Source organism: Manis javanica, chromosome 10, assembly GCF_040802235.1.
Source record: "Manis javanica isolate MJ-LG chromosome 10, MJ_LKY, whole genome shotgun sequence".
Lineage (NCBI taxonomy): Eukaryota > Metazoa > Chordata > Mammalia > Pholidota > Manidae > Manis > Manis javanica.
Window position 1 is genome coordinate 65,161,439 of NC_133165.1, and position 23,527 is coordinate 65,184,965.

General features: G+C 43.8%; 1 protein-coding gene across 2 annotated transcripts; it reads left to right on the plus strand.

The window, feature by feature from the left end:
* Positions 1–9,506: 9,506 nt before the first annotated feature.
* On the plus strand, positions 9,507–22,891 carry DYRK2 (dual specificity tyrosine phosphorylation regulated kinase 2). 2 transcript variants are annotated; one of them, XM_017656612.3, is made up of 3 exons: positions 9,508–9,912; positions 10,478–10,626; positions 17,333–22,891. In XM_017656612.3, exons 1-3 carry the CDS (start codon positions 9,864–9,866, stop codon positions 18,938–18,940), a joined length of 1,806 nt encoding a protein of 601 aa, XP_017512101.1. In that variant the 5' UTR covers positions 9,508–9,863; the 3' UTR covers positions 18,941–22,891. The 2 variants fall into 2 exon arrangements, with proteins under 2 accessions (XP_017512102.1, XP_017512101.1); XM_017656613.3 differs by lacking the exon at positions 10,478–10,626 and having other exon boundaries at positions 9,507–9,912.
* Positions 22,892–23,527: the final 636 nt, after the last annotated feature.

Here is a 23,527-nt window from a genome sequence, read left to right on the forward strand (position 1 = left end):
TTTATCTTCCACTTAAATTCACCTTATACATGTCATGTGTTTCTTCTTCCTTATAAAAATTTCTGTATAGTTACCCCCCTTCTCTCTGACTCTTGCTCTTTCCCCACACTCATTTTCTTCCTTTTCATTCTTACCAGTACCTCCATGATGATGTATTACTCTTTTGCTGTTCTTTTAAAGTATTGTCCTCCCTAGCCTACCAGTTACTTTATTTTTTGTCCCTTCCTGGTCATGAGTAAACTATTCTTTGTTTCTCCAAAAAGCAATTCTGACCACTTAACAAACTCCCTCTTAATCCCAGTTATTTATTATCTGCCTACTAGTAGCTCATTATTTCTTGGCTAATTTTTTATTCTTTCTGCCAGTTGGGGATGCCAATGAAGGGCCACCCATCTGCATAAGAGCTAAATGCGCATCTTTGCTTACAGGCATTTAGATTTTCTGTATTTCAAAACTTTCACGAGAGAATGTTGCTGTGTGAACAATGGCCCTGTCCAATATCATCTTATGAGGTATAACAAGCACAATGCATTGTCTGTAACGATATTGAAAGTAGCTTTTCCCCAATAAAAGATATTTTGAAATATAAAAGTGTCATTCAGACTTGAACCTCAATAAGAGCGCAGATAAGCATAACTATGTAAATTAACAGAAAGCAATTCCCTAAGGATCTAGGGTGCTCTAGGCTCCATCAGGGGCTCACCGTGTTGGTAGAGAGGACTCATTCTACTATCTTACCTGCCTCCTCTTTCCTATTTGCTTGAGGCAGAGGGGCTGATTTGCTACAAAAGTATTAAGAGGAAATAATTAACTTGTGTTTGGACTTTTTGCGAATCTGGCAAAGTTAGTTCTTTAATTCTGGCCTTTAAGAAAGACCACTCAAATCATTGTTGGGGAAGCCACATTAGGAATTTGTGCCCCAAGTCCCGGCACATCAAACTTGACATTATGTGGCAAAACTATCCCTTCATCTCTGAAATGGAGGAAATTTTATAATTGGTTTGGGGACAAAACAAAAGGAAAATTTGTCAGCAGTCAACAAACCTGGGTTCTAACTCTAACGCCTCCTCTAGCCCTGCCTGTGTCTCTGGGCACGCCACTCTGTTCTCTCCATCTCACTGTTCTCACTGATGAAGTAAGTTTCTCTTGAGTAATAGGTTACTGAGACTAACCAGAGAGCTGAATGACATACAGACATGGAAGGCTTCTCTGAAATGTTCATATTGTGACATGCAGTTATTGACAGTGATGATGAGACTGAAGTGATCACGATGCTTATCTGGTCAAATCTCCACCTAGTTCCGAGAGCTGCAATCACACAGACTACAGCCAGAGTAATTGCCTGGTCATTTCTTAGATGTGTGACTTGGACAAGTTGGTTAAACTCTATATGCTTGCATTTCCTCATCTTGAAAATAGAACTAATATTAGTACCTTCCACACCGATGGTTGTGAAAGTCATATTAGTCGACATGAATAAAGTTCTTAGAATACAATCTGGACATACAAGTGCCTTATGAAATTATTAGCTATTATTTTTAGGGTGCTCAGGCAGCTAAGATGTTCCCAATGGCACCATTACTCCTTAGGAGGGTCCCTTAGTCTTAGACCCCACCTGCTGAATTCTTTCCATTTCACCCAGGTCATCAGCTATCAGAACCAGAGTTGGTTTAGCATCTACGGGTTTCTCTGATGAGCAGGGCCATACTGAGCCAAACTCTTCTGAACTTATCAGACCTATACTTGAGAGAGACCAGATTTGCAGCCCAAGACTTGGTCTATGCAGGCCTGGAGCTAGAAGGTCCAATATGCAGGAATGGATCATATGTCCAAGGTGTATGGGACCCAAGTGCCCAGGGCTATCTAGTAAACTGGGGCATGAATCACTCCAGATCTTGGGGTACCTGAGCGCCCATCTCCTTCATCTTTGTAATACCTCTTAAAAGCAAGCTAATGAAAAGAGGGGGTATCTTGAGATTTTTGCATTCTCTTTTAATATGTGTGCCTAGTTTGAATTTAAACACTCTGTACCCAAAACGAGTTCCATTAATCCTCATGATAGATGAGACATCAGTTAATAAAACTCAGCCCCAGAACACATTATGTGCTCCTTACCCAAGCTGCCTCATTTTCTCCCTGAATGAATGACAAATCCCATCTATAGACCACTGGGAAAGGACATTCTGGGGCAATATTTTTGGATTCCAAGTTTTCCTGACCTTTCATCTCTTAATTACATCTCACTTTAGCTGATGATTTTACTGAGCTTTATTGCAAAGTACCTAGATAAGCAGATTTAAGAATTGTGTATGCTTCTGAACCCCGAAGGTAGCAAGAAAAACATATGGTGCCCATTACTTCTGGCCTCTCCTTCCTTGAAAAAAGTGCCTGTCTTGGACTCTACAGAGAGAGCATCAAAATAAACAGTGTCTACCCCTGCCTCTCTGTGGGACCACCCTCAGCTACTTCTGGAAACCACTCCAAACCGGTCTTTTCTGTCTTAACTCCCCCTGCACTCCAGTCTCTAACATGATGCAGTCAAATTGATCTATGGTCTTTGCTTAGCACTTTCCTCAGGTCAACTCACTGCCCAGAACTCTGTCCGGTGTCCCTTGTTTCCATCCCCACCAAGTGGAAACCCTTCTTTCTGACTTGCACTGCAGTGCGTGACCTGGTGTGCCCCTCCCTGCTGCCCACTATCTCTCTTTCTAGTTCCCCTGAGTTCCCATCTTCATTCTAGGGGTGGCTGCATCTTCTGCAATGTTTATTCCCACTTCTCTGCCTTTGCTTACCTCGTTCCTTGGCCTGGAGTGCTTTTCTGTGGCATAAGAAAAGTCTGTTATTTTCTGAGGCCCAGATCAAATCCTACTTTCCCCAGGAATCCCAATTCCTCCAATAAGAATAAGAATATTTTCTCCTACCCCTCTACAGTTACATGGCATTTAGGTTCCATAGCCTGCACTATATAGGACTTATGTATATGTTCTCTGTACCAGTCAGGATCTGGCAGAAAAAACATGGCACAACCAGAGTTTAATTAAAGGACTATGTATAAGAGTATGGGTAGGGTGGAGGGAAATCAGCAAGGGGAAGTGAAGCCCAATAGACAAGCGACAGCAAGAAACCCTTAGCCACTTCTAGAGGCTTGGAGGGACTGAGTGTTGTCCAGAACACCAAGGGAATTAGCTATGTAGGAAAGGGCTGCCTGACAGGAGCTGAGGGCTTCAGTCAAGGGACATAGAAAGTCTGGGGCAAGCTGGCATGGGGAGAACAGGGAGCCAAATAGCCTGGCCTCACTGTCCTCCAGTCCTTGGGTCTCTTGCCAGGACCTTGCACTGGTTAAATCTGATGGGAAGCTAGTGGGCCAGGGAGCCCACTGATGGCATCTGCACAGCCTAGCCTGGTGCAGAGCAGGGCGGGAAAGAGTGGATCTGAGGGGCAACAGGAAAATATACAACACGTGCTCTTTACTGTGTGCATGAGATGCTTCCTGGAGTATGAATTTTCTCCCAAGCTAGACTGAAAGCTCCTTGAGTAGAGACCATGGCTGGTGTTTCGCTTTACCTTCTACAATGCTTAGTTTAAGGTAAGTTATAAATGGTGTAAACATGCATAGACACTGAAGAGTGGAAAAAAAATCAACTGTAACCTCCCACCCACTCTTAGTATCTTCTCAAGCACCTAAGCCTTGGTTTCCCAAATTGATCAAAATAAAGTCAAAATTCCTTAACATGGCCTGGGTCCTAGCTGTCCTCTGACCTCATCTCTGTGGCTTTTCCTCTTGTGCATTTCACTGCTCCAGCCACCTGCCCTCACGTGGCGCCCCGAATGTGTTTCCATTTCGGGGCCTTTGCATCTGTTGGGCCCTCTGCCTGGAGATTTCCACGTGTTTGTTACTTCGGAGTCTCCCTCCTCATTAGGGGGACTTCACTAATGGCGCTAAGTACCCATCTCCACCTCTCCCTTTCCTCTCACCTCACTTCATTTACCACATAATACTTACCACCACTTGCCATGTAATATGCAGATTGTCTGTTACTCGTTATTCTTTCTGCTCTAGAATATAAGATCCATGGAGCATGGACTTAATCTACTTTGTTCCAAATACTTAGATCAGTGCCCCACAATAGTAGAAACTGGATAATATGATTTTATCTGCATATTTATATTATACATATATATAATGGGTTATATATGCATTGAATATATATTCATTATATATACATACATTATGTATATATAAATAATGAATATATATATATAATATATACATATGTATCACTTAGTGAAGTTGGGTCCCTTTTCTTTGTTTATAGGCAGTTCTGATGACCTGAATGTGGATGTTGGCCCTTAGCCCATCCTTGGCTAAGATAAATTCAGTCCTGTTCAGGAGGCATTTATTGAGTCTGTACTGAAGCAAACCAGCAGCAGTGCTCCACGTAGCACTCACAATGCTCATGGAACAGGCTCCTCCTTCCCACTTGTTCCTTCCTAGCTACTAGATGGCATTACTTTTGGTTAGAGCAGCCCAAGACCTGGAACATTACAGATCTTTCCCGTGCTACACTTCTCTGGCTTGCAGAGTTGCACCACTGTTTTTCTTCTTCTTTTTTTCTTTCATTTTTTATTAAAGTATTATTAATAAACAATCTTATGAAGGTTTCAAATACACAACACAGTGGTTCAACATTCACCCATATTATCAAGTCCTCACCCCCTCCAGTGTGGTCACTGTCTGTCAATGTAGAAGATGTAACTGTATTCTCCATGCTGTACTACTGTCCCCATGACCAACCTATATTGTGATTAAGAATTATAGTGCCCCTTAATCCCCTTCTCCATACCCCTGCACCCTCCCCAACCCCTTCCCTTTGGTAACCACTAGTCCTTTCTCGGTGTCTATGAGTCTACTGCTATTTTGTTCCTTTCATTTTGCTTTGTTTTTATACTCTATAAATAAGTGAATTCATCTGGTATTTGTCTTTCTCCACCTGGCTTATTTCACTGAGCATAATACCCTCTGCATCTATCCATGTTGTTGCAAATAGCAGGATTTCTTTTCTTTTTATAGCTGAATAATATTCCATTGTGTATATGTACCACATATTTATCCATTCATCTATTGATGGACACTTAGGTTGCTTCCATATCTTGGCTATTGCAAATAGTGCAGCGATAAACATAGGGATGTATTTGTCTTTTTCACATCAGGGATCTTGTCTTCCTTGGGTAAGTGCCTGGGAGTGGAATTACTGGGTCAAATGGTATTTCTATTTTTAGTTTTTTGAGGACCTCCATGTTGCTTTCCACAATGGTTGCACCAATTTACATTCCCACCGACAGTGTAGGAGAGTTCCCCTTTCTCCACATCCTTGCCAGCATTTGTTGTTTCTTGTCTTTTGGATGCACCACTGTTTTTTTTACAGTGAACTCTCTAGTAAAGAGTTGCTCTCAGAGGTTCTACTACCTCTCTTACTTGTTTTTCCTTTACTAGGTGCAGGGATCCTGCATGATTCCAGGGGCTCTGGAATCAGCCTGTTCCTGGCTGGTTGCTCCTCATGCAGCCTCCTCCTGGAGGTTGACTCTGCTGGCAACTGCTGTGTGAGTTGCACCAATGGCATGGCCACTACCATGGAAGGATTGTTCTGGGGGCCAGCTGCTGGGCACCCTACCTAGTCATGACATTCCTATCCCTTTAAAGTCCCTGAACACAATGGGCAGCATTACCCTCACTTGTCCTGGTATCGTCAAACACAGAGTTTGTATAGAGGTCCTCCAGAGCTCTTGATCATGCACTTCCCACTTCCAGGATATAGCTTTCTGTTTTCTCTGCTTACTGGTTTTTAACATTAACTGTCCTTAGGGTGCAGTTGGAAAAAGCAGTGGCCCCAAGAAACGTTGGACAATAATCCCCAGCCTTTCTAGAGACCTAGCTTGCACTCTCCCACACCTAAGATTAAGGAAATTGGTTGTGTAAGTACCCTGATCAAAATATGACCAACCTGGCCAGACACTTTTAGATCACCAGCATTTTACCTACTTGCTTTAAAAGACTTGTACCTTATTTTCATATTCCCACAGCTGATAAATTTTCAGATAATTCTTAACCTGAGTCTATCATCCATAACCCTAACCTTATGAAGAAAACAGTACTGCCTTTCTCTCTGCCAACCCAGCTTCCTCTATTCTGAATTGCTTCTACTTCTCCCAGAATACACTGTGTTTCCTTAGATATTAGCATCCATGCACATCCTATTTCTTCTACCTTTAAAACTTTCACTGAAGCAGAGCCCCTTTGATGCCAGTCACCACTTAGGTACAGCTCATCACCCTCCTGTGTGTCACCCTCGTGCCTATCTGCCCTGGTTTCTGCTCCATCGCATCATTAAATGTCTAGTCTCTCCTGCTGGACTGTGAACTTCTTAATAGCAATACCAGAGCCAGGGATAATTAATTTAACTGTATAGCCTCAGTACTAACAGGGTCAAAAATATGTTAGATGCTTACTGCTTATTGCTTAATAGAATAAAAAGAATGAGGTCCCAATAGATTGTCAGGCTAAAGCCTAGCCCACTACATCTGATGATTCATCACATCCCATAGGCCCGCACATACTAAGTTCTTTTTTTGTAAATGTGTCTGGGATGAAGGGATTAAATGAGTGATGTGCTTTGAAACCAGAAATTTTCTTGTTCATTTCCAGTTTCTCTGTGATCAGTACTTTCTCCAATGAAAAAAATCAAAACTTTCTTCCACAAGACTCCATTCTGAGTTTCCCGAAGTTTCTCTCTTTGATCCTGCCACATCCTGCCTACCTGTTATTGAATCTGGATTTTATAAGCATACAGAATAGACGGATTTTGTTACAACAGGCAAGAATCAAAGAATAGACTCTTCCTAACTGATTGGAGTCCCCTGAGGAGGTTACTTCTTAGCATCAGTACAACTCTGGTCAGGTTATGAGTTGTGCAGATTAAATATGATAACATAAAGGGTTTTATAAAGAGGTAAATGTACAATAAAATTAATAATGATGCATCAAAGTAATAAAGTTTGAGGGTAATAACTCCTAGGATTTACTCAGTTCATTCTCCTAGAAAACTCAAGGAGCATATTTGCATATATTTATATATATATATATATATATATATATATATATATATGATGTTGAGGTCATCAAAATTAAACAGAATGAGGGAAATCCAAGCAGTTGTGAATACTAATGTTGAGATCAGTAAGAATATAATTTTGAAAAGTGCACCATTTATAATTAAAATAGCCAAAGATTGGATTAATTACAAATTTTCTCTATGGTCAGAAAGAAAAAAATCAAAACTGAAATTATACTTGTCATGTCATAAACAATACACCAGGAAGAGTTCTCTAAAACATATCTTTTTCTTTCTTTGATTAAAGTTAATGATATTTGGTGTCCCTTTATTTTAAAAAAGTGTTCCTTTTCCTCACGCTTAATGTGTAGATTAGTACTGCCGATTTGGATTTCACAAGATATGATTTTCAATGGCATTTTTTTAAATTCATGAAACAACAGTAGCATATTTAGCTTCTACTTAAATATTGTAAGAATAACTTAAGGGAAAAGCAGTGTCAAGTTACATTAAAATATAATTTTTTGCTTCAAATTTTATATTTGAACTTCAGTTGTATAGCGTATTCATTTAAAAAGGAAAATGGTATGAAAATAATTGTTTTTGAAGAGAAAAGAAGAGGTGAGAGGTTCTTACAAATTCAAGACAGAGAAAGCATAGTGAAATTGGACTGGGAGTCAGGAAGTGGGTTCTAGCTTCATCTCTGCCACAAAGTAGCTCTTTTAGTTGATTCACAACACTAAGTATGTTTCCCCAAGTGAATTTGAACGCTGCAGCCTGTGATGACAAGCAAAGGGGCCTGTTTCTTGCTGGGGCCTAATCAGGTCATCATTCCTTTAAAGGCGTATTATTGGATTGATTTTTTCACTGTGGTTCTGCTTTATTAGGAGAAGGCACCAAGAGGATTTTGTGGAGAGACATATTACTAGGCAAAATTTTACTCTTTGTCACCTGCCCCCTCAGTCAATGCACTCTATCCTTAATGCCCCTGCAGGAGCCCTGGAGACTCTGAGGGGGTCACACTCTACCTCTGAAAAATTCCATTTTTGGCATTTGCAAAAAGCTATGGGTGATCTCTTTGGGAGGCTGCTGTGGCAATTTGCAAACAGTAGGGGTGATGGGACTCCGCAGGAGATGGCCCCCTTCTGATTGAGTCTGAGTTAATAACGGTCTGCATACTTCGTCCAGCCAGGGACCCGAGAGTTATGTACCCAGGTCCCCAGGAGAACGTCAAACCGGGCCTGTCTCAGGAAGGACGTGCACGGCATAGCTCTCTGCCCGGCCCCCTCATCCGGGATTGCCTAGCTCCCCCCAGCGTCCCCACAACTGCAGAAGTGACAAAATCTGTGACCTTTGTACAAAGGCGGCGGCCGCACACGACGGGACAAGGGTTGTGAGATGGACAAGCAACTTTTCAGTCTGCAAGGGAAAGAGAGGCTGTAGATGGCAAACTAAAAGGAAGGGAAATTATTCATTTGTCTTGGAAGGACAGAGAATTGTCTCTGGGAATGAGAAGAATTAGTGTCACTCCCTTACCGCAGAAAGCTGAAAGGAAGGTGTGGCTCTCCCAGTGGGCGCGCCAGGAAAAGGCTCCGAGTTGTAAGGAAATGGGAGGTGTCTCCGATGTTTATTTTTGCCTAGCAACCCGCAGCCAACAGCTTCCCCAGCAGCAGTCCACACGCGCCTCTGCCTCCCCTTGTCCTAGCCACTGGAGAGCGGTCACTTGGTGTCAGTAAATCGGGGTGGGTGTGCGTGGTGGAGGTGGAGGTGGGAGGGCAGTTCCCTCCTTCTCCTACACTCGGGGTCACCGGGCTAAATTGCGGCCCTCTACTGGACTTGACCTACCGAGGTGATTCTTGCACAACTAAGTTATTGACAGGATAAATTGCGGGTGGATGAGCCACTGGGACCAGGGAGGGGGGTGGTATTGTTTGTGAGCAGCCATTAGGTTCGAAAAGCTGCAATAATTTGTGTTTGGGGGCGCGCATGGAAGAGGAGGGGTCTTGCAGTGATTTCGCTAGGAGAGAAGGAGCGGTAGGTTGCGCGGTAGGGAAAAGGAGGGGTTCTGCAGGGGCTGGAGGCTGGGGAGGGAAAGGTCGTTAGTAGGGGAGCCGAGGTGGGCGGTGCAGATGCCGGAGGGGGAGGCGGAGGGTAAGCAGAGGCTGCAGAGTTTTCCAGGGAGTGGAGGGGTGGCCATGCAGATGATTGGGCCGCGGGGAGGGACTTCTCTGGGCGGCTGGGTGCGGGCGGGGTGTACCTCCGAGTGTGTGGCTGGGCGGGGGAGGCGGGGGTCTGGAGGCGGAACCTGCCCTCGCGGTGGCCCGGAGTGGAGGCGGGGTTGTCCTCCTGGGGCGCGCCGCGCGCGCGCGCGCCAGAGCGAGTGTGCGCGGGCGCGCGGGCGGCCGCAATCCCGGGAGGAGGCTCCGAGCGAGTGGGTCCTCGCGGCGCAGCCCGCTCCTCCGCGCCCTATGTGAGGGAATCGGGGAGGCCAGCGGCGCGCAGGGGAGGGCGAGGCATGTGCTCGGGCCGGGGGGTGCTGCAGCCGCCCGAGGAAGAGGAGGACGGCGGCGGCGGCGAGGAGGAGAGTGCGGGGCTCGCGGCGGCGGGCCCGGGCCGAGGGGATGCAGCGGACTATGTGTGTCTGGCTGTAGCTGACGCGAGGCGGCGAGGAGGCGCCGGAGACCCGCGAGAGGGGCGACGAGGCGGCGGCGGCGGAGACTGCAGCCCTGAAATGCATTTTCTCCTCCAGCGGCCATGTTAACCAGGAAACCTTCGGCCGCCGCTCCCGCCGCCTACCCGACGGGTAAGGAGGGCCGGGGCCCCCGCGCCGCGCTTTCGCCCCCGCGCCACCCTCGAGGCGCGGGCGCCGCCGCCCGCCGAAGCTGGAACAAAGTCTGCGCCGCGGCGGGGCAGCGCGGGGAGCTCCGGGCGGACGGCGCGCCCTCGCCTCTGCTCATTGTTGCACGCGGGCCGGGAGGCCCCTCCGAGTGGAGCCCTGCGAGCCTGCCGGGCGGGGACGGCCCCCGGCCTCCTCCCGCCCGGGCTTGGCTGGGCCGTCGCGCTCTGCAGTCCAGTCCTTTTCCCGGCCTGCAACGTGGGGCTCCGAGCTCCGGCCCAGCCCGGCTCTCCCGCGGGGTCGCGAACTCTCGCTTGGGCCCTGCCTAACTTTGCAGCTGCCCGAGCCCCGCCCGTGGGTGCGCGCTGGGGATCCGCGTCCCAGGCGCCGCGTCGGCCCCCCGGACGGCGGTTTCTAGAGTCGGGGCTCTGTTGTAGGGAGAGCGGGGTTTGCTGCCCAGAGGGGCGGGGCGACGGGGTCTGGGTGACTCCCCCCTGACCCTCTTTTGTCTCCTCCCGCGCGTGGCTCCCAGGCCGAGGAGGGGACAGCGCCATTCGTCAGCTTCAGGCTTCCCCAGGGCTCGGCGCGGGGGCCCCTCGGAGCGGAGTGGGGACTGGCCCGCCCTCCCCCATCGCCCTGCCGCCTCTCCGGGCCAGCAACGCTGCCGCCGCAGCCCACACGGTGAGATCAAGCCCGAGGGAGGCCCGGGGGACAGGGTGCGGGAGGGGCCCGGGCATAAACACCGGACTTGAGCGGTTCTGACGCCGGGAGAGGAGAGGTCCAAGAGCGAGTGTCTCCACGCCCCTGGCCGGTGGCCCCTCTTGGATGCCGCCGTCTGCCTTTTGGGCGAGGAGGCCGAAGCTGCAGCCACAAAGGAAGATTCGTGGCGGGGTCCCCCACTTCCTCTCCGGAGCACGCCCACCCCTGCCCTCCTTTTCCTCTGAACTTCCTCCTTGCTGCTTTCCTTCTCTTTTCCCTCCTTTTTCGTCCTTGCTTCCCAGAGCTCCTTTCCCTGACCGGGTAAACAACCCTCCCCCGTCCACCACATTGGGTAGTGGGTATTTATAGAAACAGATCTGTGTTAGGGGACTGCCAGGCTGTCCTGCCCGGAAAATCCGATCCCCAAAGAGCCTCTGAAGTCGGGTTCCAGCCAGCAGGGAGCACTGCCAATTGTCCCCGCGTGTGGAAGCATGTTTTATGAGTGCTACAGTTTTGAGCACAGCAGAAATTGTAATTAACGTTAACAAAAATAAGAGCCATAGCAGCAGTCAAAACAATAAGCCACGTCTGCAGAATTATGCAGTTGGGTGTTATTCACAAGGAAAAGGCCAGCTTTGCTTGGGCAGTTGGGAAGAGAAGGGGATCTGACAGGTGCTGAGGCCCTTCCAAGGGCCCCAGGGAGGGGAGAGCTTCAGCGTGGGGCTACTGGCCGCGGATTAGCAAAGCTGGGTTTGACTGCAGCGTGTACCTTTTCTCAGCTCCCAGAGATCGCTGTCGGATGGTGACTGCCCACCTAGAGGAGGTGTGCACTCAGAGAAGGTGATGCTTTCAGAGGTCTTATTTCCTAACTGATCTTCCCTAGGAACCGCCTAAGATGGTTCTGTGTGAGGGAGGCTTGGCCCAGGATGTGGCTTTGTTTGCCAAGTGAAAGTTGAATTCTTATAGAAAAGGCCATTTCTAACCTGCAGAGGAGCAGCTCTGAGGAATCATGTGTTATGGGGAAACTTGTTTATTGAAGAATTTGTGAGAGGCTGGCTAGAGTGAAGTATCTCCTCTTAGACTTGGACAGAGTGTAAAACGTTTCATAGGAAAATGTTTTGTTATTCCCATTCATTTTCTTTCTCTCTCTCTCTTACTTCCTTTGCTGACACATCTAGACCCAGTTAATGACACATAAGTTAACTGTTGGACTGTTGATGGTGGAAGAGAATCTCAGTGGGCTGGTTGAATCTGTATGTTATGGGGTTGAGTGTTCTTGTTACAGTGACGTTTTAGTTGAGAAATTGCCGTTGCTTTTAGGGGTTTGAGTTTATTTGTTTGATTTGGAATCTTATGAAAATTTGGAAAATACAACATCCAGTTTTTTTCCCGTGTGTGGATGTAGTCACATGACTTGGTGTGACCTGGGAAAGGACTTGATTTGCATCTAGATTTCAGGGTTATAAGGGTGGGCTTTTCTTGGATTAGAGCCTCTTTACGATTGAAATATGTAATGAGATTAGAGAAAATGAAAGGTGCCCACTGGTGGAATAACCTGTGGTGGACTGGAAATGAAAAGATGTGAGGGTGCTTCTCAGTACTGATGTTGGATGTATATCTTACCATATCAAGACTGAAGCTAAAGTTCAGGCTCTCCTGAATCCAGCTTTAACATAGTGCTTGACACTGCTAATTCTAGGCAATTGCATTTAATTTTATTCCAAATGAAGAAAACTTCAATCCATATTTCCACGTATCTTCAGGGTTTAATAAATGTTTAATTTTTAATTCCATAGCAGTTACACCTGGAAAGAGCTATTTTAGAATGAGTTAGTGGGGGGAAAGGACATTAAGGAGAGGAAAATGATCTTGTTATAGAAACTTCCCACATTTTCCCCTGTAAGTGATATAGTAGGTGGATAAATATATGATTATAAAGATTATGAACTTTGGAATTTATCTAGTCCCATTGCCCTTTTGTCCCTATCTTCATGGATATATTATTGTACACTTAGTCATTTTGTTTATCTCTATTTGTTCTAAAAGTATACCAATAACTCTTGATTACTGTTAATTTTTTTTTTAATGTATGGGAGATACTAACATGCTTATTTTTTAAAATTGCCAAATATTAGTATTGTATCACCTTCATAACTGTTTTAACATTTAAAGCACTTTCTAATTACCAGTTTTACCTTTCTAAAATAATTGGAATTAAAGAAGAATGAATATTCCCATTTAAAAATTATTTTGAAGAAGAAAAAGTCGACATTTGACAAAGACTCAATTCTTCTCTCATAACACTATACAGCATTTCCAAGATGACTTCAGAGAACTTTAAAAATACCCAAAAATGTTAGCACAGTGAAATATCAGCTATTTTCCATTTTATTAAGAGATTAAAACTACCAAACTGGTTATAGTATTGTTCTCACATAATTTAACACTCAGATATTTCATAGAGAAGGCTTTTGTTTGTCTCTCCATTTTAACCCATACATTGTAGGTATCTAACAATTGCACTCATTTAGTGTGTATTCTTAAATGTAATAACTACTGTAGTAGGTAGGCAGTGGCAGATTGGATTAAACCACAATCTTAGACTTCAGGAGACTGAGTCAGTGCAAGAGATTTTTAATGTCTGTAAGTTTATGATTCAGATCTGGTGTATGTATTCTGGAAAAGTTTTGGCTTTTCTAAGGTTCCCCGTCTCCCCTTATTACAGATCAGTTAATGTGCTGCTGAACTTGTGATTTTTAGCATCCTACATTGTTTGAGACTCAAAGTCCTCCTTTACTAGAGCCTCTCAAATGAGTCTCAGACCTTAATATCTGGGAAGTTGTTAAAGATTCTGCATGTCACTTTTAGGTATTTAGTTGATGAATCTGCTACAGGTATTTTTTAACTGGCTGTCATTTGCCTCCAAGTCTCTGCTGGTACACTGTAGGCCTAATATCTTGTGACTCCGGTCACCAGGGAAGATTTCCTAATTCCCTGGGTGTTAAAACTTCATGTTTTCTTTTGAAGGTACGAAGGTACTTCTCATTTATAATTTAGAGAGGTTTGGACAAGGATATAGGATTTATTGACATGCATTGTCCCATTCAACAGATATTTATTTAAAAAATTTTTTTAAATTATTTTTTTATTGAAGTATAATTGACATACAGTATTATATTGGCTTCAGGTGCAGAACATAGTGATTCAGCAATTACATACATTACTAAATGCTCATCACGATAAGTGTAGTTACGTCTGTCATCATACTTAACTTAAAATATCAACTATATTCCCTGTGTAGCAACAGATATTTATTGAGTGCTTACTGTATATTTAGATTTATGTTAATAGGGACTTCTAAAGATAAGAGGTGACCCCACCCTGGAATTGCTCACAGCCGGGTGGGTACATCAGGTGCTAAAACAATTACAGTAAAATGAAATAACATCCATTCTCTATAAGCAGTGAAAGGGAAAGTTTCATAGAGGAGGTAACTAAGCACCTTATGCATTTTACCTTATTTAATCATAATAGTCCTAATGAAGTAGCTTTGATATCTTCCTTTTATAGGTAAGGACACTGAGGTTCACAAGGTTAAGTAAATTGCCCAAGGTCAGGCAGTTCCTGTAAGAGCTGGGATTCATTATGTGTCTAATTGAAAATCCCTGGACACCTAACCATTATGAAACATGACTTCACCAAAAGTAGAGGAGCGCATAAAACAGCAGGATTTTCCATGGGTCCTGGGGAATCCAGCTGTGTTACTCTGGAAGAGAATAGTAACAGTGGTAGATGACATTGGAAGGACTCAGGTAATTTATGCTCTACTTCTTAGAACTTCATGCTAGAACCTCATGGTCCTGCCTGGAAGTTCTTGCATTATCTGTTCATTATCTTGTATTATCTGTATTATAAATGGAGTGCAGTTGTGGGCTTAAGCATAAGTGAGGGCAATGTCAGATTGACACTTTGCAATGGTAACTCTAGAAGTATTATGGAGAGAACAGATTTGAGGAATTAGAAGCAAGGGAGTGAGTGAGGAGGCAGCTTCAGTTGTCCCAGTGAAAGACAAAAGGAGTGGGAGAGGGGGTGAGACATGTTGATGGGAGAGGGAGGGAGTAGGAGAGAGAAATGATGAGGTTCATGATGACTTCGGAAGACAAGACATTGAGGATTTCCAGGTGTAAAAGCTTAAGTGGCTATGTGGAGGTGAAGTCTTTTGTGTATTGGAAATTGAGGATTATGGGAAGGGTAAACAGAAAAATCATGAGTTGAGTTTGAGTTGCCTGTGGGAAAGGCAGCTAACTGTGGTTGGGCAGGAGGGCTTGTGCTTAGGAGACAGACTGGGCAGGTCCGAGCTGAAGGTGTAGATGTGGCAGATGTCAGCTCTCAAGTGGTTGCTGAAGCCGTGGCTGTCATCAGGATCAGTCAGGAGAATTATGGGAGTGAGAAGCCAAAAGAGATGAGTCTTGAACCCTGGGGAACCCTTGAACCCACCTTAGGGTTGGTAAACTAATAGAGGAGACCAGGAGAAGGCAGTTGGAAGGACAGGAGATGATCCAGTTGTCAAGCTCTCTAGTCCTAGTCACTAAACTTCTTTGATTGTATTTTAAATTAATGCAAAACATTAAAATTTCCATTGCAAAAACTGAAGTGAGTTTCTAATGTTCAAAATGTTTTACTTTGCTATCTTTTCAGGAGTTTCTTAAAGCCCTAAGGCTAATTTTGTCCCTAACGAAGCCTCACACTTTTTGTAGTATGTATACTGGTAATGTAGGTTTTTCTTCTGAAATCCCTCCGTCCTGCTCTGAGGAGAATGGTTCTGAAGAGGTATATTTTGAGTTTCAGGTCCTTTTATTCCCTGGTGCTTAAAAGACCACTGTGAAGTGGAGGGGTACAGAGAGTGAGGCTCTGGAACAAAAGCAATGGACAAGCCTGTACTACTTTAATATACACCTAAGACTTTACCAATTCATTTTTATGTACTGCTCTGCTTTTGGCATAGAATGAAGATAAAATAACCTGTTCAGCTAACCTTACAGAAGATAGGGTTCACTTGGCATAAAATACCACCCAGGAGTTTAATAAAAGGGTCAACTAGAAGAATTCCAAAAGTCTGTGTGAGAAGTAAAATCCTGCAGTCTATGAAATCGATTGTACTTTGGACAGGCCCAAATACTATATGTACTATATTTTACTTTGTTTTAGAAGCATAGAGAAAGCTCATTCCTCAGATAGACAGTGTGCATGCTTTATGCCAGTTAAAGAAGATCTGAAGGCGTTGGTCCGCTAGGAATTTCACTTTATAATCCAGGTTGTCTCAGACCACTTCCTGCATTACTGTATTACATAATACAGAACACTTGTACTCTTTTCATAGTACATAAAACCCAAAAGGTAGGATTCAGAAAGAGATAATAGAACAAATATGACAAAGGACTGGAGGGCAGAGATTCTGCCACTATTTGCTTAGACCTCAGCTAATATTGGTTGAGTAAATGAGATGGGTTTTGAATGACAAATTAATCTTTAAGATTTCATATGAAAATCACTTAGCAAGGTGCTTTCAGATTTGTTGGTGGCTGTCTGAGCCTGGCAAGAACTCCTAAGCAGGAGGAGATCCTGGCTGCTCTACCCGTCACCTCTGCAATAATAATGCTTGGAAGAAGAGTAGATTCTCAGGGAAGGCTTGGGGGCCCTTTGGCTTACACCATCAGTTTTGTTTAGTCAGGAATGTTCCATGCGCCCAAAATAGACATCACTACTTTGTATTCCTTGTTGGAAAGTTGCATATCCCAGAAGCCCAGAGAAATACACGTCTTAAGAGAGCTGAGCCATTGACCAAAGGAAGGCCCTGTACAGTGTGGCAATTGCTTTGTTGAGCTGAATGGCCTTAAATGGTCACTGCAGTCAGTGAAGCCCAGAAACTTTTAAAAATAGGTTAGGGGTTTACAGGCTGCTACAGTGCATATCTACATGGAACCTATCAAGACTAAAAGTGCAATTTTTTTTGCCATCTGATCCTGCATTTTCCTTGATGTAATCAGTTAGGGCTTCTAAGGGATGGAGAAGACTGAGAGTAAAGATCTAGTGTTTTCAGAATAGAGCTAGGAAGATATTAGAGAAAGAGGAGAGAGCAAGACAGATGTGGTCCCTGCCCTCATGTAATAAACTACTAAATGAAAGAGGAAGGGTGTTACCGTGAAGGAGGTGGAGCCTCTATAGAGTCTATGTGTTCAAGCTTTTCCTGTATCCTATTTGAGTTTTATATTGAGTATGGATTGAGTGGAACTCCTGTGATGTGCCAGGCCCTGAACAAGAAAGATGTTCTCTGCCAACATAGGTAACTTACCCAAAGGACTCTGGATATGTACAGCAAACTGCTTGTCTGTTAGGGGTAGCATTTATAGGGTCCTTTTTTATAGGATCCCAAGTTTCACAGCCTTACCAAGCCTGCTAACCTTTTTCCTTTTTTTGTCAGAGACTGTCAGCATCCTATCCACTTTCCCTCTCAGGGTCTTCACAAGGTCCTCTGTGTGCACAGTGCTTTCTGTTTAGTAAACCTGATTTGACTGTAAATTCAAACCAAGTTGGATGTCGTAAAGGTGGAGTGGGGGCTGACATAAAATCCCCCATTTGAAGAGATGGACCTCTTGCATTCAATTCATGTTTCCTTTCTGAATTCTAGATCGGCGGCAGTAAGCACACAATGAATGATCACCTCCATGTTGGCAGCCACAGCCACGGGCAGATCCAGGTTCAGCAGCTGTTTGAGGATAACAGCAACAAGCGGACAGTGCTCACAACACAACCAAATGGTCTCACAACGGTGGGCAAAACGGGATTGCCGGTGGTGCCCGAGCGGCAGCTGGAGAGCATCCATAGGCGGCAGGGGAGCTCCACCTCTCTGAAGTCTATGGAGAGCATCGGGAAGGTGAAAGCCACCCCTATGACACCTGAACAAGCAATGAAGCAATACATGCAGAAACTGACCACCTTTGAACACCATGAGATTTTCAGCTATCCTGAAATCTATTTCTTGGGTCCAAACGCAAAGAAGCGCCAGGGCATGACAGGTGGGCCCAACAACGGTGGCTACGATGACGACCAGGGATCCTACGTGCAGGTGCCGCACGATCACGTGGCTTACAGGTACGAGGTCCTCAAGGTCATCGGGAAGGGGAGCTTTGGGCAGGTGGTCAAGGCCTATGACCACAAAGTCCACCAGCACGTGGCCCTGAAGATGGTGCGAAACGAGAAGCGCTTCCACCGGCAGGCGGCAGAGGAGATCCGAATCCTGGAGCACCTGCGGAAGCAGGACAAGGACAACACCATGAACGTCATCCACATGCTGGAGAATTTCACCTTCCGCAACCACATCTGCATGACATTCGAGCTGCTGAGCATGAACCTCTATGAGCTCATCAAGAAGAATAAGTTCCAGGGCTTCAGCCTGCCTTTGGTTCGAAAGTTCGCCCACTCAATTCTGCAGTGCTTGGAAGCTTTGCACAAAAACAGAATAATTCACTGTGACCTTAAGCCCGAGAACATTTTGTTAAAGCAGCAGGGTAGAAGCGGTATTAAAGTGATCGATTTTGGCTCCAGTTGTTATGAGCATCAGCGTGTCTACACGTACATTCAGTCTCGTTTTTACCGGGCTCCTGAAGTGATCCTTGGCGCCAGGTATGGCATGCCCATTGATATGTGGAGCCTGGGCTGCATTTTAGCCGAGCTCCTCACTGGGTATCCCCTTTTGCCCGGGGAAGATGAGGGGGACCAGCTGGCCTGTATGATTGAATTGCTGGGTATGCCTTCCCAGAAACTGCTGGATGCGTCCAAACGAGCCAAAAATTTTGTGAGCTCCAAGGGTTATCCCCGATACTGCACTGTTACGACTCTCTCGGATGGCTCTGTGGTTCTCAATGGAGGCCGTTCCCGGAGGGGGAAACTGAGGGGCCCGCCAGAAAGCAGAGAGTGGGGGAATGCGTTGAAGGGGTGTGACGATCCCCTTTTCCTTGACTTCTTGAAACAGTGTTTAGAGTGGGATCCTGCTGTCCGCATGACCCCTGGCCAGGCTTTACGGCATCCCTGGCTCAGGAGGCGGTTGCCAAAGCCTCCAGCGGGGGAGAAGACGTCAGTGAAAAGGATGCCCGACAGCACTGGTGCTATCACATCCATTTCCAAGTTACCTCCACCTTCCAGCTCAGCTTCCAAACTGAGGACGAATTTGGCACAGATGACAGACGCAAATGGGAATATTCAGCAGAGGACAGTGTTGCCAAAACTTGTTAGCTGAGCTGAGTCCCCTGATGCTGGTAATCTGAAAGATATGATATTTCTGAGCCTTACTGGGTTGAAAAGGAGTAGCTCAGACCTGTTTTTATTTGCTCAATAACTCAACTCATTTGTATCTTTTCAGCACTTATTTTAATGTAAGAACGTTGTTCATTTTGTTTTTATAAAATACATGGGGACAATGCTTTAAGTTTTTATACTTTCTGAAACATTTTATGTTTTAAAGGTATGATGAGCCTTACTGTATTTAGTGTGGCAGAGTAATAAACATCAGTGGCAGGCCATTGATCACTTCGTGACTGCTGCACATTTACAGATCGGGGTCAGAGACATTCACTATGTTTTTATGGTTCAGAGTATATTCTCCCCAGGGCAATTACCCCCGAAGGTCCCCCATCTTTCTCCATGCTCCTACAAAGGTGTAGCATGTCCTGCTTCCATTTTCGCTAAGTTGTCTGGGTGGTGTGATGGTGGGAGGAGAGTGGTCAGGACAAAGATGTTCTAAGAAAACTCTTATTTTAGAGATTTTTTTCCTAAAGTAGTGCTCAAATACAAAATAAAACCCACAAGGTTTAAATGCCCAGTCAACATTCTGACTTTCTAAAAGCTAGCCAAGCAGACCTGGTGGATAAAAGGAAACGTGTGTTCCTCCAAATTCTCTAATATGATCCCTAAGCTGTTTTATAGAAGCCTCATATTACAGGATTGGTTTTGCACCTAAATTTAGAAATGTATTCCATGAACTGTTCCTCCATTCTCTTTGCTTTTCTCCTCTCTGTTCCTCTTTTACCACACATCTGTTGCTTGCATTTAGTTTTGTGGTTTTTTTTTTTTTGCTTCTTTCAAATATGTATCCCAGACTTTAGTACAGAAGAGAGACATTTCAGCTGTGGTTATAACAATTGTTTCATATCCCTACTCTAAAAAGAACAGCAGCCTAGCTACTCCAGGTGGGGATTTCCATAGTTCCAAAGAAGCTTTAGCAGATTAGAGGGAGTTCATACCTCCCGGGTGCCACCGTTAAGGTTCCCTTAGCCTGGGAAAGCATCAACTCTTTCTTTAGAAAGAAAAAGCGTTGAAAATCCTCTTGATGAACAGCAGTCATTGCCACTGTTCAGTGAGACCAATTTTAACAAGAAATTTAAAGGAGGAAAAGTTCAACCTCAAGTTAAATGGTTTGACTTATTCTTTGCATCATTAGAAGAACCCCAGAAATTGCATTCCTCTATTTTGGTTTACTTTGTTTTGTTTGGGATTGCACTGATTGTTTTTGTGGGAATGACACTTTACCTGGAAAAGTAACTGACAGTTAGGTAAAAGAATATTTTCTTCTCGAAGTAATAATTCTTTTCATAGTGAAAATTTCAGTATTTTATCACTAAGGTATGAGCAGAGATATATAGCAATTTCAAGGCACGTGGAAAAAGTCTTTTAGTATGTGCAATTTAATATAGAAAGATTTCTGCCTGTTTGGACAATAGGTTATGGGTAGTATAAATTAGGATAAATACTCTTTTATATGCACAAATGTTATTGTATTGCCTGTAAATTGATTTACAAGTACTTAAAGCATGGTCCCCAGTGAGGCCAAGAAAGTTTCTGGTTAAGTTCTTTTAATATTAATCCTACAGTTTCTCTTACTTAGGAAAAAGTAGTTTTGAACAGAACACTTATCTTGAGGTTTTTTTTGTCAGCTGATGGTGGAGAAAAATGCTCAGGAAATACTACAGATATTTGCCAAAAACCAGTAATAAGATTATCTTATTGATAACGATGGTGATGTTGATATTTGCTTTACTATTTAAGGGTGTCATTGATGAATTAATTTGTACTTCTCTATTTAGAAATTATAGCTTCTTAACCCTAGCAGATTCCTTAGCCTATTGTACACATTTCTGTGTAATCTGTGGAAGTGCAATAATGTTAGTAAGTTGCATTTGAAATGATGCTCTCATGATGATACCCCCAATCAGTGGCTTACCGAGTTTAAAGATTGTGTATTTATTATTAAAATTATGGCATAAAGGCATAAGAAGTGTTAAGACTCGGTGTGGTGGCTGCCTCTTAATGATGGTTAGCTCCTCTAGGTCATTCTCTAGGTCATGAAAATGAAAACAAAGGCCGTTTTCCCCTTGCAATGCTCTTCTGCGATATCCACTCTCATTTTCACATTAAGTTTAAATATATGAACCTGAGCCTGCCATTAATATCAAGTTCCCTATAAGATGATTATACCTGTGAAAACTTATAAATGGACTAATACTGCTTGTCTTTCCCCCACCACACCAAACTGATTCATAAGACACCCACGATGCATTTGTGATTATCTTTATTCACAGATGTAACTGGAAACTTTTAAGCCAAACTATAATGTGCAGTGCTATAGGACTCCCCTCCCCCAAACCCCCAAATACAGTGAAATTTCCTTTATTCACAAAGGCCACCACTGTCAGTGTTTAGTGACAGAGCCACTGTGAAAAACCCCTAAATTACATCAAAAAAGGAAGAATGTTGCATCTTTGTGATCTGAAAACACCTAAATGAAGGGCTCTGATGGGCTTCTGGTTGCTGGCTTGAAACAGTCCTTGGTCTCAGGTCTCACAGGTCAAGGGATGTCGGAGCTGTTTTCAGATTTAGGACTCGCGCAGTGTCGTCTCGTCTCAGGTGGCAGTCGCATTTGGCTCCGCTTCTTGTCCCCCACAGTATGCATTGCCCCTTATGTGTACTGCTCCCAAGAGTGGGACAACAGAGTGATGCAAGACAGTGCAGATCAACAGTAGAGGAGAAATTGTGCCCTTCGTGTTAACAATGTGCCTTTTGTTCTGAATGCCATGTTATAGGGCGTGCATTTTTTGGCCTCTTTAACTCTTTGAATACTAGGCAGTAAGGAGGGATTCACCTCTGTAAAGATAAACATCTGTCTTAAATATCCAGTTACTTACAGGCCTTAACAGAAACCATAAGGCATGAATCACCGTCAGGCACTGAAAAAGGTAACCATTGGTTAGTTGCACAGGGAATTCCTATGTTTGAGGGGTTAAAGATAGGCTTTGTTGTATCTTAACATCAGACTGGTTTTTTAAATATTTTTTTTTGTTATGTGAACACTAGACAAGAATCAACTATTTGTAAAAATTTACCTCAAACCATTTAATTTTATAGTGTAATTAATCCCAGGGCATTTGGTATGAACCAAAGTGCATTCCTTTTATAGTGCCTGGCTCTAGTATGGACGGCCAGGGATTTTTACAATTTGGGTGCAAGGCACTTAAGCCACTTTTAAACTTAATGGGTGGTTTGGAGTCGTGTGAAAGGACTCCATCAGAATGTTAGGCAACACTTTAGGCATCAGTAGCATTGGGCCATATTGGAATCTTAAAAGGATGAATTATTTTAAAAAGCATTCATTTTTGTAATTTTTTTCATCAGGAATATTTCTGGTAAGCAGAAGACTTTTTTTTAAAAAAAATCTGATTTGGTGGGTAAAGGTTTTAATATTGCCCAACGTAATGCTGTGGTAGCATTTTAAAAAAAAGTATTTGTGGACTCTTTCTTAGGGGCTTGTACATCTCTGCTATAGACATATATAAAATGAATTGTAATTATACTCAGCTCAACTGCTACAGTTATGTCTAGGCAGTGGCTTGGATTTTTTATCGAGCAACAACTTAGACATGTGACTGTAATATGCTGCAACTGTGTGAACTGAAAATCTGTGAAAATGGTTGAATGTGGACTGTGTACATATGTATGTAAAAATTTCTGTGAGATGCTGCTGTCGCCACTTAACATGAAGTATGTTCTAGTGGATTTTAATCCTAGTGGCCAGTTCTATGATACTGTATGTATTGTACAGCTGATGACAGGAGTAAGACTGTTCAGTGAATATTTGTTAAATTTTATTGTCGTGGCCAGAGATAATTTCAGAATAAAATTTTAATGTCCTACCTTACTTTTCTCCCCTTTTCTAACTATAATTCAACTCCTGATCTATTTCTGGTATTCTTGGTTGGGTAGCCTGGAGAGAGTTTAGAATGCAACTATTTTCAGCAATAATTCATTTTTTTATTCGTTCAATATTATTGTGCAAATGCCAAGTGAAAAAGACAAAAGTTTTAGTAGGCAACTCTTGCTTTTCTCAGGATCTTCTATCCTTTTACCTGTAGTATTTCTATGTTAATTTTATTTTATATGGCCTCTGCCGTGTTCTGTATCATGTCAGAATGTCAAAAAAATTTTTTTTAACCTTCATGGTGACAGTTAAGCTGTGGGAGCAGAGTCTATAAATTCTTCCCCCACCAGTCTTCATTCTTTCCATACACAGCTTCTGGTAAATCATTCTTACATGCTCTCACCAACTCCCCCAGTGCATTTTAATGCTTATGCTTTTGCAGTTCTTGTACTTGGTGGTCTCTATGGTTCAGATTTTGGGGGGTTCTCGTGTCTCCTGTCCTGGCTGCATCAGAAAGCAAGGGCTGCAAGCTGCAACTTGGCTTATGCCAGTTCAGTTAATGACAAACTAATAGTTGACCTACGGAAGACAGTGAGCAGACGCTCTAGTAATTTGTCAGACATTGCAGGGATATCA